At 45.9% G+C, this 16,479-nt stretch overlaps 1 protein-coding gene across 2 annotated transcripts; it reads left to right on the top strand.

The window, feature by feature from the left end:
• The first annotated feature begins 1,046 nt into the window (after window positions 1-1,046).
• On the top strand, window positions 1,047-15,172 carry myclb (MYCL proto-oncogene, bHLH transcription factor b). Of its 2 annotated transcripts, none has more exons than XM_055911653.1 (3): window positions 1,047-1,439; window positions 2,345-3,059; window positions 12,848-15,172. In XM_055911653.1, exons 2-3 carry the CDS (start codon window positions 2,414-2,416, stop codon window positions 13,666-13,668), a joined length of 1,467 nt encoding a protein of 488 aa, XP_055767628.1. In that variant the 5' UTR covers window positions 1,047-1,439; window positions 2,345-2,413; the 3' UTR covers window positions 13,669-15,172. The 2 variants fall into 2 exon arrangements, with proteins under 2 accessions (XP_055767628.1, XP_055767627.1); XM_055911652.1 differs by having other exon boundaries at window positions 1,048-1,656.
• Window positions 15,173-16,479: the final 1,307 nt, after the last annotated feature.

Below are 16,479 nucleotides of genomic sequence, written 5' to 3'. Positions count from 1 at the left end.
CTGAGGGGGGATAGAGCCAGTAGATAATGGGCTGACTGGGGGGGGGGATAGAGCCAGTAGATAATGGGCTGACTGAGAGGGGATAGAGCCAGTAGATAATGGGCTGACTGAGGGGGATAGAGCCAGTAGATAATGGACTGACTGAGGGGGGATAGAGCCAGTAGATAATGGACTGACTGAGGGGGGATAGAACCAGTAGATAATGGACTGACTGAGAGGGGATTGAGCCAGTAGATAATGGACTGACTGAGTGGGATGAATAGAGCCAGTTGATAATGGACTGACTGAGGGGGGATAGATCCAGTAGATAATGGACTGACAGAGGGGATAGAGAAGCACTAGCTCAGCAGATTTACCTTCATAGTCTTTAGTTCATATAATATTATATATATAATGTTGAGTTTATATTGTTGTTTCGTATATAATACGCTCATTACTGATTCCCAATCCACAATAGCCAAGTATGATTTTAGGTTGAGAGAAGTAGCAGGGCTTGTGTGAGTTAAAAGCACATACAGTGTCTGTTGCTCCATGCCTGTGTGTTTCTGTCCGTCTGTGAGTTGACACCAGCTGTGTGTGTGTGTGTTTTGTGTGTTTGTCCATCAGCAGCTGTTGATCAGATATACTTGGCCTAGCAGAGCGCTTGCTTAGCTTCCCAATCGACTGAGAGACAGTTGGGGGGGGGGGGGGTCTTTCACATCGTCAGGCTGATATTGATCACATAGAAATAGTTTGCAGTTTAGGACATCAGATACCACAGCCATATGTTCGGCACAATACACACACACACACACACACACACACACACACACACACACACACACACACACACACACACACACACACACACACACACACACACACACACACACACACACACACACACACACACACACACACACAAAGCTAGTGAGTGGACACACATATACACACTTGTATTATTGCAACATATGCAAAGCCCTACCCTTGTTTAGGTGAAATGCGGCCCATGTCATGGTTATAATAATCTCTGTTTTATAAAGAACTACCTGTTGTCCAATTGGGTCCCATTTGTCATTTTTGACGGTCTTGGAAAAGGACTCCTTGGAAATGATTCTGTCCCTTTAAACGGTAGGCGTGGCCTCCTTACTGTCCTCCGCCTCTTATGTAAATCACAGCCTCTCCTTCTTTCCGTGATATAGCGCAGCATTCGGTTTGTATCCATAGCTAACTCTATCCTAACCAAGTCACGGCTTGTGGGAGGTATAAGCCTAGTAGTCTACTTTCTCATACAGTTTGGTGCGCAGGAATCAAATAGTGAGCATTCAACCGGAAGCAACAGCTAATTATAGCGAGAGTAATTTACTGCAAGAAGCTTCAGTTTCGCGGTGTTGGTCAGGCTACTCATTATAGGAATTAACGAAGAAGACGCAAAGACGCTCCTTCGATTTCACCAACGCGTAAGGGAGTACATTTTTATATTCCCTTGTCTGGACGGAAGACTTCTATTTGTAGACTAACGCCCACTAATAGAAGACAGCCTCCATCGCAGTGTTTCGGAAGTTTGGGTTGTAAATACGCCTGTTGGTAATTTATTGAGGCTAGATTTTGACCAGTATTTCCTCTCTTCCTTGTCAATGCTTTGTGAGAACGGGTGGTCGTCTACCGTAAAAAACGGTGAGTGTTGCTCTGAAGATGTTTTGAAACTTTTTGTTGTTGTTGCGCTATTTGGGAATTTTTCGGTTTGGTCACAATTTTAAAGGGGGGAATATTTGTATCCTAGTAGCTCCACATAAACAGACGGGGATGATGTACGTTTTTTTTAGTCTACGAAGAGAGGGTTGGTAAACCTTGGATCTATTTCACCGTTGTAGTTGGCAACGTTGTATTAGGTAATGCAACTATGTAGGGGCACGGAGTTTTCTTTAGTTCTGTGTACACTGTTGCGAGGCGATGGGGATAACAATCATTTGCGAGGTTGTTGGAGCCTGTTTTCCCTTTCAGTGCAGTTATTAAAGGTTGTTCACGGGGTAATTGTTTGCAATATAATTACCGAATCTAGAACCAAATAGCAATTTCAACACTTTTCAAGGAAGCGTAAGTCACTTGACATGTTCTATGCAATTATAAATCTATATAAGGACAGTGTTTTTAATGATAAATCGTGATAACTCACATTTCCTTATTTGAGAAGTTTTTTTTTTTCTTCTCACTAGGAATTAACAGATGTAAAATGGCCAGAAACACAATAGTTGTATCATAACAGAATAATGTGTTTATCACAAGTGCAACGTGCTAGGCTGATTCCCAGTACTCTCCCCCCCCCCCCCCCCCCCCCCCCCCCTCTCTCTCTCTCTGTCCCCAGTAAGGCTATTGATAACGGAGATAAGTGAACAGTTGAAGAGTGCGCTCCCACGCCTGCCCTGACCTCTAGATGCCGGGTATAAACTCCGACCCTCACTATGAGTCCGGCTGGGAGATGGAGTACGACCGCTATCAACATTACTTCTACGACGACCACGATCCGGACGAGGATTTCTTTAAATCCACTGCGCCCAGCGAGGACATATGGAAGAAATTCGAGCTAGTACCGACCCCGCCCATGTCCCCTATCCGGACTTTGGAGGGGGCAGCCGGGGTCGGGATGGTCTGCCCTTCGCTGGGGGACAAACTCGAGTGGGTGTCCCAGTTTTTGGGTCAAGAGGACGATCAGGATGTGCCGTGTAAACTCAGTTCCGCCGAAGAGGCTTTTGGTAACCTGAGCTCCATTATCATCCAGGACTGCATGTGGAGCAGCTTCTCGGCGGGTAAACAGCTGGAGAAAGTTGTCGGGGAGCGACACGCTTCCTGTCCCGGGTCGGGGTCGACCAAACCGGCCCCGCAGCAGGTCGGAGCTGGCATCAACACCACCGGGAGGGCGCAGTGTGTGACGATGCCCATGGACACGCCGGTTCCGGTTCTCAGTAGCTTGGCAACGGATTGCGTGGACCCGGCTGCTGTTCTCACCTTCCCCCTGACCGGAGGACCGTTCAAGAAACCTGCGGTGTCCTCCGGTTCGGAATCCCCCACAGACTCATCAGGTACGTTTTATAAGTTCAACATTGGCCCGTAAACTGACTATATGAAGGTCCTTTTACTGTCATGAGTCAGGAACTCTGTTTGCTGACAATTTGCTAAAGTTCACATACTGGCCAATAAGCAACAACCTGGTCTCAGAGCATTTCATATTATTTTGTATGGTAAATCTGCAACAATCCATTTAGTATGATATGTTATGTTTTGTGTGATGTATTAATTTGTGAATGTCCATCACCCATTTCATATAATATGACAATTCGTATATGTTACAAATTTTCAAAACGTACAATATGTTACAAATTTGCTAATATTATATGAATTTTAGCTAGGCTGTTTTTGTTTTTAAGAACAGTTAAGAACAAATTCGTATTTTTACAATGACGGCCTACCGGGGAACAGTTTAACTGTCTTGTTCAGGGGGCAGAACGACAGAATTTTTACCTTGTCAGCTCGGGGATTCGATCCTGCAACCTTTCAGTTACTGGCTCAATGCTCTAAGCGTTAGGCTACCTGCCGCCCCGGTTAGGTTAAAGGGTTAGCCTCCCAGGTGGCGTAGCAGTCTAAGGCACTGTGCATCGCAGCGTTTCAGGTGTCACAATGAGGCGGCGCACAATTGGTCCAGGTTAGGGAAATGTTAGCGCCACTTGTCAGAAGTTGAGTTGTCAAACTATTAGTGATGGACAAGTAGGCCAGTGACCAGAATAAGACTGGACATTCATTTTGTTAAATCTCTTGCTATGTGTATGTTTCATAAGATGCATGATATGCAGCTTTTTTTTTTTTGTTGTTGCTGTAATATGTAACTATTTAGATGACCCGACCAAATTCACATAAATGTGTAATAGATCTGTCGTTCTCATTGAAAGGCAGTTTAAGAAGCGGTAGATCGGTTCTATGTGTCCTATTTCTATGCGTCCCTAGTTTAGTTTCTTTAACGTTTGGTTTTGGACACCCACGGCTTCAAAACAGCTGCAAAATACAATATTTTTGGGGTTTGTGGAAAATATATTTCACAGCGGTTTAGATGGTACAATGATTCTCTACACACAGTACTTACTTGTTTTGTCACAAACTGAAATTAGGCTAAGTTAACCGTTTTAGGGAATAGGGTTCCATAGGGCTCTGGTCTAAAGTAGTGCACTATATAGGGAATAGGGTTCCATAAGGCTAAGTTAACCGTTTTAGGGAATAGGGTTCCATAGGGCTCTGGTCTAAAGTAGTGCACTATATAGGGAATAGTGTTCCATAAGGCTAAGTTAACCGTTTTAGGGAATAGGGTTCCATAGGGCTCTGGTCTAAAGTAGTGCACTATATAGGGAATAGGGTTCCATAAGGCTAAGTTAACCGTTTTAGGGAATAGGGTTCCATAGGGCTCTGGTCTAAAGTAGTGCACTATATAGGGAATAGGGTTCCATAGGGCTCTGGTCTAAAGTAGTGCACTATATAGGGAATAGGGTTCCATAAGGCTAAGTTAACCGTTTTAGGGAATAGGGTTCCATAGGGCTCTGGTCTAAAGTAGTGCACTATATAGGGAATAGGGTTCCATAGGGCTCTGGTCTAAAGTAGTGCACTATATAGGGAATAGGGTTCCATAAGGCTCTGGTCTAAAGTAGTGCACTATATAGGGAATAGGGTTCCATAAGGCTCTGGTCTAAAGTAGTGCACTATATAGGGAATAGGGTTCCATAGGGCTCTGGTCTAAAGTAGTGCACTATATAGGGAATAGGGTTCCATAAGGCTAAGTTAACCGTTTTAGCAACCAGGAAATGGCGGAGTGATTTTAAGCGTAGTGCATCTTCAAGTCAGAAATGCTGTCTCATCTATTTCAATACTGTATAAATAGGGTTGGGTGCCAGAAAGCATATAGGTATTCATGGTTCAACTGTGCAGGGAAGCAAACACTTACAGCACAAAAATGTTGTTGTTTTATAGAAAATTTAGTTGAATGGAAAATTGTGTTTTACAAAGGAGTTATATTTCCTTATCAAAAGTGGCCAATGAAACTGTAGAATAGACCTCAAATGTACTGGTTGGTTGACAGACAGGTACCTGGGAACCAATCTGCCCTTACCTCTTATCTGGCTACATGCATGTTAACACTCTATAGCCTATTAAGGCCCCTCGTCCGCCCTCTCGTTGGAAAATGTCCATTTGAAATCATAATTTAAAAAAACAAAAACATCTTCTAGTAATTACCTCTTCAAGAGCAGCTAATCCACAGGGAAGGAATTACTTTGGTGCAGTCTCTTTCAATTTACACGCAGGTGCATACCAAATGGCATACTTAGTCCCTATGTAGTGCACTACATTTGACCTGAACCCTATCCCCTATATAGTGCACTACTTTAGACCAGAGCCTTATGGAACCCTATTCCCCATATAGTGCACTACTTTAGACCAGAGCCCTATGGAACCCTATTCCCTATATAAGGACTGGGGTTCCATTTGGGAAACATCCAGAGAGCATTAGTACTACTACCACTGGCTTCCTGGAGTCTAGTCAGTGAGTTGGAGCCGAAATTAGATGTATATGATGTTAAATGAAGGCCCAGTGTTATAACATCCACATTTTGGACACAAGGGCTAAGAGATATTTCTACATATTGGAATAGCTGAAGTTGTTACAACCAAAAAATAGATCTCAAAGATTATTCTTTGTATAGTGAAATGGCTGTAGTGAAATGGTTACAGCACGTGGCTTCAATGCTCGGGGTCTTTGTTGCAAATTGAATGATTGTGGAGGGAGAAACTGTGATAAAACCAGTGATTTGCTCAGAGACTGAGGTCCCCTTGTTATTACTCAGAATGTGAGAACACTAACCCCATATCATTCTGCCCCCCCCCCCCCCCCCCCCCACCACCACCACGTGACTGTAATGAATAACCTGAGAGAGGGACTTTCCACTGAGCATGAGGTATGCACTGATTGTGTGTCATACCCCATTTCAGGTCTTAGGATGTCATGCTAATTTGGGCTTTTTCATCTAGTAGAATTGAGGAAGAGACACACAAGACCCACTTGTGTTTGACAACAGCTGATAATCAGATATGGTGACGCCTTGTACCAAAATGAACTAATGGCGGGAATCGACACAATTGTGCATTTGATGACGCCTTCTCATCATGAATGAGCCTAGTATGGGGTGGATTAGATTTTACTGAACAGTATATTCAAAATAGTACCCAGTATGTAGTACCCAGTATGTAGTACCCAGTATGTAGTATGAGTAGTACCCAGTATGTAGTACCCAGTATGTAGTATGAGTAGTACCCAGTATGTAGTACCCAGTATGTAGTATAAGTAGTACCCAGTATATAGTACCCAGTATGTAGTACGAGTAGTACCCAGTATGTAGTACCCAGTATGTAGTACCCAGTATGTAGTATGAGTAGTACCCAGTATGTAGTATGAGTAGTACCCAGTGTGTAGTATGAGTAGTACCCAGTATGTAGTATGAGTAGTACCCAGTGTGTAGTATGAGTAGTACCCAGTGTGTAGTATGAGTAGTACCCAGTGTGTAGTATGAGTAGTACCCAGTGTGTAGTATGAGTAGTACCCAGTGTGTAGTATGAGTAGTACCCAGTGTGTAGTATGAGTAGTACCCAGTGTGTAGTATGAGTAGTACCCAGTGTGTAGTATGAGTAGTACCCAGTGTGTAGTATGAGTAGTACCCAGTGTGTAGTATGAGTAGTACCCAGTGTGTAGTATGAGTAGTACCCAGTGTGTAGTATGAGTAGTACCCAGTGTGTAGTATGAGTAGTACCCAGTGTGTAGTATGAGTAGTACCCAGTGTGTAGTATGAGTAGTACCCAGTGTGTAGTATGAGTAGTACCCAGTGTGTAGTATGAGTAGTACCCAGTGTGTAGTATGAGTAGTACCCAGTGTGTAGTATGAGTAGTACCCAGTGTGTAGTATGAGTAGTACCCAGTGTGTAGTATGAGTAGTACCCAGTGTGTAGTATGAGTAGTACCCAGTGTGTAGTATGAGTAGTACCCAGTGTGTAGTATGAGTAGTACCCAGTGTGTAGTATGAGTAGTACCCAGTGTGTAGTATGAGTAGTACCCAGTGTGTAGTATGAGTAGTACCCAGTGTGTAGTATGAGTAGTACCCAGTGTGTAGTATGAGTAGTACCCAGTGTGTAGTATGAGTAGTACCCAGTGTGTAGTATGAGTAGTACCCAGTGTGTAGTATGAGTAGTACCCAGTGTGTAGTATGAGTAGTACCCAGTGTGTAGTATGAGTAGTACCCAGTGTGTAGTATGAGTAGTACCCAGTGTGTAGTATGAGTAGTACCCAGTGTGTAGTATGAGTAGTACCCAGTGTGTAGTATGAGTAGTACCCAGTGTGTAGTATGAGTAGTACCCAGTGTGTAGTATGAGTAGTACCCAGTGTGTAGTATGAGTAGTACCCAGTGTGTAGTATGAGTAGTACCCGGTGTGTAGTATGAGTAGTACCCGGTGTGTAGTACGAGTAGTACCCGGTGTGTAGTACGAGTAGTACCCGGTGTGTAGTACGAGTAGTACCCGGTGTGTAGTACGAGTAGTACCCGGTGTGTAGTACGAGTAGTACCCGGTGTGTAGTACGAGTAGTACCCGGTGTGTAGTACGAGTAGTACCCGGTGTGTAGTACGAGTAGTACCCGGTGTGTAGTACGAGTAGTACCCGGTGTGTAGTACGAGTAGTACCCGGTGTGTAGTACGAGTAGTACCCGGTGTGTAGTACGAGTAGTACCCGGTGTGTAGTACGAGTAGTACCCGGTGTGTAGTACGAGTAGTACCCGGTGTGTAGTACGAGTAGTACCCGGTGTGTAGTACGAGTAGTACCCGGTGTGTAGTACGAGTAGTACCCGGTGTGTAGTACGAGTAGTACCCGGTGTGTAGTACGAGTAGTACCCGGTGTGTAGTACGAGTAGTACCCGGTGTGTAGTACGAGTAGTACCCGGTGTGTAGTACGAGTAGTACCCGGTGTGTAGTACGAGTAGTACCCGGTGTGTAGTACGAGTAGTACCCGGTGTGTAGTACGAGTAGTACCCGGTGTGTAGTACGAGTAGTACCCGGTGTGTAGTACGAGTAGTACCCGGTGTGTAGTACGAGTAGTACCCGGTGTGTAGTACGAGTAGTACCCGGTGTGTAGTACGAGTAGTACCCGGTGTGTAGTACGAGTAGTACCCGGTGTGTAGTACGAGTAGTACCCGGTGTGTAGTACCCGGTGTGTAGTACCCGGTGTGTAGTACCCGGTGTGTAGTACCCGGTGTGTAGTACCCGGTGTGTAGTACCCGGTGTGTAGTACCCGGTGTGTAGTACCCGGTGTGTAGTACCCGGTGTGTAGTACCCGGTGTGTAGTACCCGGTGTGTAGTACCCGGTGTGTAGTACCCGGTGTGTAGTACCCGGTGTGTAGTACCCGGTGTGTAGTACCCGGTGTGTAGTACCCGGTGTGTAGTACCCGGTGTGTAGTACCCGGTGTGTAGTACCCGGTGTGTAGTACCCGGTGTGTAGTACCCGGTGTGTAGTACCCGGTGTGTAGTACCCGGTATGTAGTACCCGGTGTGTAGTACCCGGTATGTAGTACCCGGTGTGTAGTACCCGGTATGTAGTACCCGGTGTGTAGTACCCGGTATGTAGTACCCGGTGTGTAGTACCCGGTATGTAGTATGAGTAGTACCCAGTATGTACTACCCAGTATGTGGTACCCAGTTTGTAGTTTTAGTTGTAGGCAAGACTTTGACACAGATTTCAGACCTGTTGTTATATGACGTTTAGAAGAGGGAGTGTGTGTGTGTGTGTGTGTGAAAGGTTGCTTGGAGTTCACTGTTCCAGATGCTTTTACCCAGAACTCTTGTTGTACGGCCAGCCACAGTGTGTGGATACAGATGCTATAGCTTTTATACCTTTTAAAACATTTATTTTTTTACCCTTTATTCTCCCCAATTTCGTAGTATCCAATTGGTAGTTAGTCTTGTCTCATCGCAGCAGCTCCCGTACGGACTCGGGAGAGGTCGAAGGTCGAGAGCCGTGCGTCCTACGAAACCCAACCAAGCGGCACTGCTTCTTGACACAATGCTCGCTTAACCCAGAAGCACCAATGTGTCTGAGGAAACACCGTACACCTGGTGACGGTGTCGGTGTGCCTGGCTCGCCACAGAGGTCGCTAGTGTGCGATGGGATAAGGAAATTCCTGCCGGCAAAATCTTCCCCCTAACCCGGACACCGCTGGGACAATTGTGCGCCGCCACATGGGTCTCAGAGCCTGGACTCGAACCCAGAATCTCTAGTGGCACAGCTAGCACTGCGATGCAGTGCCTTAGACCCACTGCGCCACTCGGGAGCCCACCAGCAAGCTTACCGGTACACACTTTCCCTGAAATATAGTACACAAGGGACTGAACATAATTTATAGTAAGGAGAACATCAGACCTCTCTGTTAATGAAAATGGATGGCCCTCCCTTCAGCCAGATATAATTTACCTAACCCCTCCCTGAAAGCTTTAAAAAAAATAGTGACTCTCCCTGTACCCACTTTGTTTTAATTGTTATTTTGGATAGCAGATAAAAACATGTCCACGGTTTCCCCTCACTTCTTCTAGGACAGACCAGGGCCTTAGATATGCAGTTTTACAAAGTGTTCTTCGTCCTGTAACTATTACACGGCAACACAGGGATTTTGATCGAGCACAGGGGCTACGGGCCCAGAAAGTTGTCGGACCACCATGGACAAGAGTAGGGGTGAAAATATCCCCTTTACAGTAAAAGCATTGCATGAAACGAACATCAGATTTGCTGACCCGAGATTTTTTTTTGCCTTTTATAAAAAATAAAAAAAAATATGCAATTCTACGTCATTTTACATGTTAGCAGAATCCTTTTAAATTAATACCACACAAATAACCAAAATTACAGGCTAAGAATGTTTTCATCTTACCGTATTTCTTCAACACCAGATCCTGTTTGCACGTAACTACATCTGACAAGTCATTAGGAATCCCGGCGTGGTACCTTAGGCTTACTAGTGGTCAGAGCGTTGGGCCAGTAACCGCAAGGTTGCTGGATCGAATCCCAGAGCGGACAAGGTCAAACATCTGTCGTTCTGTTCCTGAGCAAGGCAATTAACCCACTGTTCCACCGGGCGCTGACGACGTGGATGTCGATTTAAGTCAGCCCCCGCACCTCTGATTCAGAGGGGTTGGGTTAAATGCGGAAGACACATTTCAGTTGAAGGCATTCAGTTCACAACTGACTAGGTATCCCCCCTTTCCACCCCAGACAGAGTAGGGCCCACTTTTCCACCCCAGACAGAGTAGGGCCCACTTTTCCACCCCAGACAGAGTAGGGCCTACTTTTCCACCCCAGACAGAGTAGGGCCTACTTTTCCACCCCAGACAGAGTAGGGCCTACTTTTCCACCCCAGACAGAGTAGGGCCTACTTTTCCACCCCAGACAGAGTAGGGCCTACTTTTCCACCCCAGACAGAGTAGGGCCTACTTTTCCACCCCAGACAGAGTAGGGCCTACTTTTCCACCCCAGACAGAGTAGGGCCTACTTTTCCACCCCAGACAGAGTAGGGCCTACTTTTCCACCCCAGACAGAGTAGGGCCTACTTTTCCACCCCAGACAGAGTAGGGCCTACCGACGCAGAAAATTGAAAGCTGTGTGGTTTAACCCAACGAGAGAAGGTCACAAGTGTTTTCCCTAAAAGCGGTCTGGATTTAAACATGTATTGTACATAAAGTGAATAGCTTAATCAACTGATGGTGACAGAATTAGATAGACTTTGCTTGGGAAGTTATCTTTTGTCTCCTTCGCTGTACAAGGTTGTAGCTCAGCTTCTGAATGTCAAAGAAACAAAACAATGATATCTCCATATGCATCGGTGTCACGTCTTTCCCAGGTATTTTACAGCTTGTTTCTAGCATAAAGCATCGTGGACCAAAGTGCTGTTATAGATCCCTTTACAGTATATAATCGGATCCCTTCAGAATCTATAGGTTGTGGGTCATTTGATTAAGACCACACTAAATAGTCAATACTTTATTGTGCACCCTGCAGAGAATCAGAGATGAGGGCTGGCATTAGGCACACATCTATATATATTAGAGGTCGACCGATTATGATTTTTCAACGCCGATACGATATTGATTATTGGAGGACAAAAAAAAGGCCACTTTTTTTAATATAAAAAATATTTTTTTTTATTTGTAATAATGACAATTACAACAATACTGAATGAACACATATTTTAACCTAATATAATACATCAATAAAATCAATTTAGCCTTAAATAATTTAAATGGTTTAAATAATGCAAAAACAAAGTGTTGGAGAAGAAAGTAAAAGTGCAATATGTGCCATGTAAAAAAGCTAACGTTTAAGTTCCTTGCTCAGAACATATGAAAGCTGGTGGTTCCTTTTAACATGAGTCTTCAATATTCCCAGGTAAGAAGTTTTAGGTTGTAGTTATAGGAATTATAGGACTATTTCTCCCTATACCATTTGTATTTCATATACCTTTGACTATTGGATGTTCTTATAGGCACTTTAGTATTGCCAGTGTAACAGTATAGCTTCCGTCCCTCTCCTCGCTCCTACCTGGGCTCGAACCAGGAACACATCGACAACAGCCACCCTCGAAGCAGCGTTACCCATGCAGAGCAAGGGGAACAACTACTCCAAGTCTCAGAGCGAGTGACGTTTGAAACGCTTTTAGCGCGCACCCCGCTAACTAGCTAGCCATTTCACATCGGTTACACCAGCCGAATCTCGGGAGTTGATAGGCTTGAATTCATAAACATCAGAGCTGCTGGTAAAACGCACGAAAGTGCTGTTTGAATGAATCCTTACAAGCCTGCTGGTGCCCACCATCGCTCAGTCAGACTATGGCCTATGCACATTTGTGGCCTGCTGGAGGTCATTTTGCAGGGCTCTGGCAGTGCACCTCCTTGCACAAAGGCGGAGGTAGCGGTCCTGCTGCTGGGTTGTTGCCCTCCTACGGCCTCCTCCACGTCTCCTGATGTACTGGCCTGTCTCCTGGTAGCGCCTCCATGCTCTGGACACTACGCTGACAGACACAGCAAACCTTTTTGCCACAGCTCGCATTGATGTGCCATCCTGGATGAACTGCACTACCTGAGCCACTTGTGTGGGTTGTAGACTCCGTCTCATGCTACCATTAGAGTGAGAGCACCGCCAGCATTCAAAAGTGACCAAAACATCAGCCAGGAAGCATAGGAACTGAGAAGTTGTCTGTGGTCACCACCTGCAGAACCACTCCTTTATTGGGGGTGTCTTGTTAATTGCCTATAATTTCCACCTTTTGTCTATTCCATTTGCACAACAGCATGTGAAATTTATTGTCAATCAGTGTTGCTTCCTAAGTGGACAGTTTGATTTCACAGAAGTGTGATTGACTTGGAGTTACATTGTGTTGTTTAAGTGTTCCCTTTATTTTTTTGAGCAATGTATATATATTATATATCCTAATAAGAAACTAATTATAAAACACCGAAATATTGACTTTTCCCTCCCCAATTTCATGGTATCCAATTGGTCGTCTTGTCAAAATACTAAACCCTCCCAAGTTAATTTTATACCTTTTTTTAAAATGTTTTTTTTTAATTTCCTGTTAGTGTTTATTGTGAATATAGAAGGGTAAATAAAGTGATTTTATAAAGGATCAAGTGAATAAATGTCATGCACATAGTAGTTGATTATCTTTGTTTCAGAAGTTTTTCTTTGGTTTGTTTGTTTGTTTGTTTGTTTGCATTGCTCTGGTCACTAACCTTCTATTGCTTCTCCAGATGATGAATCCAGTGATGATGATGAGGAGGAGGAGGATGAAGAGGAGATTGATGTGGTGACTGTGGAACACCGGCAGTACAAGCCCCGGCGGCTGGCCAACGGCGGGCTGAACGTGCGGACGCCGGTGACCATCGTGGTCGGAGTGGACCCTGTGGACCCGTGTATGAAACACTTCCATGTCTCTATCCACCAACAGCAGCATAACTACGCAGCTCCTTCCCCCGACACACACAAACATCCCCCCAGGAAGAGGGTCCGACACGAGCCCCCCAGGAAGAGGGTCCGACACGAGCCCCCAAACTCTTCTCATAACTTCTCAAACTCATCTCACACCCAGCCACACCCAGGCCCCGCCTCAACCAATCAGAACTCTGAGAGCAAACCACCTCACGTCGCAGTAGCAACGGCCGGTTCGGAGTCAACTGACGCCAACACACTCATCCTTGCCTCCTCCCCCTCGAACTCTCCCCCATCCTTCTCCTCCCACCACCTCTCCCCCTTGAAGTCATACTCCCACTGCTCCCACCCCTGCAGCCCCCAGTCCTCCGACTGTGAGGACACGGACAAACGCAAGACTCACAACTTCCTGGAACGTAAACGACGCAACGACCTGCGTTCTCGTTTCCTGGCGCTGCGGGACAACATCCCTGGCTTGGCAGAGTGCCCCAAGACGCCCAAGGTGGCCATACTGATACGTGCCACAGAGTACCTGGCGCAGCTGCATTCTAGCGAGCGCCAGCGGGCACAGGAGAAACGGCAGCTGAAGGCCAGACGGCAGCAGCTACTCCGCAGGCTGGCACAGCTCAAACAATGCCCCTGAACTCACTGACTCACTGACTGACTGGCAGGCTGGCAAAGCTCAAACAACAGCCCTGAACGTACTGGCATACTGACTGGCAGCGACCTCTAGTCGACAGAAACCAGGACTAAATGAAAACCAACTCTCACTAACTGGCAGGCTGGCAAGGAGAGAAGCCTAAGTAATATGCTTTGCTGAACCCTATATTATAAACCAGGACTGAATCAAAACCAGGGATGGATCTCAACCCTATATTATAAACCAGGACTGAATCAAAACCAGGGATGGATCTCAACCCTATATTATAAACCAGGACTGAGTCAAAACCAGGGATGGACCGGAGAGGATTTTCTTGCTCTCGTTGGCCCAATCCCAAATGGATCTCTTTAACCCTATTCTTAAGTGGTTCAAGACCAGCAAGGACAACAATGATCAAGGGAAAGGACATTATGGGTAGTGTTGGGACGGGGTCGGGAACACACACACACACACACACACACACACACACACACACACACACACACACACACACACACACACACACACACACACACACACACACACACAGGATGAGATTAAGGAGCAAAGACACAAACGTTCACTTTGGGGAGTGGGTTATAATGTGGTGTTCGGGTTATTTCTGTTGTTTGCACATTTGCTTCAGAGTGATTGACAGAGCAATCATCTGGTCAGGAAGGACAGTAAACCTGATGTCACGTGATTATGGTTTTGTTATTTGGGTGGGGGGGTGGGGGGGGTTCTGGGCTGGCATTTTATCTCCCTGTTATATCTACCAGATTTAATAAAGTATGTAAATATTTAATGTTAATTCATTTGTTGATGAGAAGTTATCATGGCATGTAGGCAGTGTGAGATTTGATTGTTATGCATGTGTAAAGAATTATTATTATTATTAAGATTATCCCTCGCTACAGCCACAACGGCTCACATTTAGTTGATGTTGCCATGAGAACATCTTGAAATTATAATCCCAAACTAAATACATTTTGATCAACTCTGAAACTCAACAATATATTTATACTTTCAGTGCCATTTTGAAGCTACCAGTCCAGTGACTAATCCATTATTCTATTGATCAACATGTTAGCCATTTGCAAACAATGGCAGTTTTATTTGAAACTGACAGGAAATGGAACATCTGCTTGTCTATCTTGACGTCGCCCCTATAATATTTGCCAACCGTGCATCTTATTTCCTGTTATTGTCTAAGACTGTATGGTATCATGAGTGGATCCATCGATTGTGCATTATGTCCAGATTAGCCTGGCAATGTACATAGACTGTCGTGTGTGTGTGTGTGTGTGTGTGTGTGCGTGCGTGCATGTCTCACTGTGTTACATACTAGTATCCTTCTGTACAGTCCCTAATGAACCAAAACCAGAGCTTTCAGATTTCGACCTATTTTCTTTCCTGTTTCCTGACACTGGCTTAACTCGAATCTCAAAATGCTTATATTTTTGTTAGTAAAAAGGTTAAATAAATAAACATTCAAATAATAACACTATTGAAATGTCACTTTGATCACACTTGCCACTTTGACGCTGTTCTCAATGCCTGTTTTTCTTTACAGTAATAATTTCATTTATTGTTGATTTGTACAAAAGGTCAAGTTTTTTTGTACTATATTTTCCTACAGTTTTTTTTGTTTTTTTGTAAGCTGACGTGGTTGGTATGGCTGTTATGTGCTGTCTCTCACTCTCCCCCACTCTCTCTTCCCCCACTCTCACTCTCTCTCACCCCCTGTCTCTTTCACCCCTCCCTGCTCAAACTAATCACTATCTAGCCAGCACTTTCTAAAATCTCCAAATAGGGCACCTTAAGAGGATGTAGTTCTTGAAGGCCTTGGTCGGTTGGTGCTTAGCCTCAAGTGAACCCACTGTCTCAGCCCCTCCCAGTGTACCCACTGTCTCAGCCCCTCCCAGTGTACCCACTGTCTCAGCCCCTCCCAGTGAACCCACTGTCTCAGCCCCTCCCAGTGAACCCACTGTCTCAGCCCCTCCCAGTGTACCCACTGTCTCAGCCCCTCCCAGTGTACCCACTGTCTCAGCCCCTCCCAGTGAACCCACTGTCTCAGCCCCTCCCAGTGAACCCACTGTCTCAGCCCCTCCCAGTGAACCCACTGTCTCAGCCCCTCCCAGTGAACCCACTGTCTCAGCCCCTCCCAGTGAACCCACTGTCTCAGCCCCTCCCAGTGTACCCACTGTCTCAGCCCCTCCCAGTGTACCCACTGTCTCAGCCCCTCCCAGTGAACCCACTGTCTCAGCCCCTCCCTCCCTCACCCCCAGTGAACCCACTGTCTCAGCCCCTCCCTCCCTCACCCCCAGTGAACCCACTGTCTCAGCCCCTCCCAGTGAACCCACTGTCTCAGCCCCTCCCAGTGAACCCACTGTCTCAGCCCCTCCCTCCCTCACCCCCAGTGAACCCACTGTCTCAGCCCCTCCCAGTGAACCCACTGTCTCAGCCCCTCCCTCCCTCACCCACAGGGAACCCACTGTCTCAGCCCCTCCCTCACCCCCAGTGAACCCACTGTCTCAGCCCCTCCCTCCCTCACCCACAGTGTACCCACTGTCTTAGCCCCTCCCTCCCTCACCCCCAGTGAACCCACTGTCTCAGCCCTATCCCACCAGCTGTATCACAGCACGTCAGTTAGAAACTCTGGGGGTGATTAGTTGAAGCCATAGCAACAGAGAAGCTCTGAAACTACGTGTGCGTCCCAAATGGTTCCCTATATAGTAATCTACTACTGACTAGAACCCTATGGGTCCTAATCCATTTATAGTGCACCCCCCCCCCCCCCCCCCCCCCCCAAGA

This window comes from Salvelinus fontinalis, unplaced genomic scaffold (assembly GCF_029448725.1).
Source record: "Salvelinus fontinalis isolate EN_2023a unplaced genomic scaffold, ASM2944872v1 scaffold_0077, whole genome shotgun sequence".
NCBI lineage: Eukaryota > Metazoa > Chordata > Actinopteri > Salmoniformes > Salmonidae > Salvelinus > Salvelinus fontinalis.
Note: the sequence above shows the minus strand (reverse complement) of the source record. Positions and strands in the feature narration are given on the sequence as shown.

What these genes read in the sequence shown, in the direction of transcription:
- myclb (XM_055911653.1), top strand. Translation starts at nt 2,414, where the DNA reads ATGCCGGGTATAAACTCCGACCCTCACTATGAGTCCGGCTGGGAGATG. An exon ending in ATCCCCCACAGACTCATCAG is followed by an intron (nt 3,060 to 12,847) that starts GTACGTTTTATA and finishes TTGCTTCTCCAG; the next exon opens with ATGATGAATCCAGTGATGAT.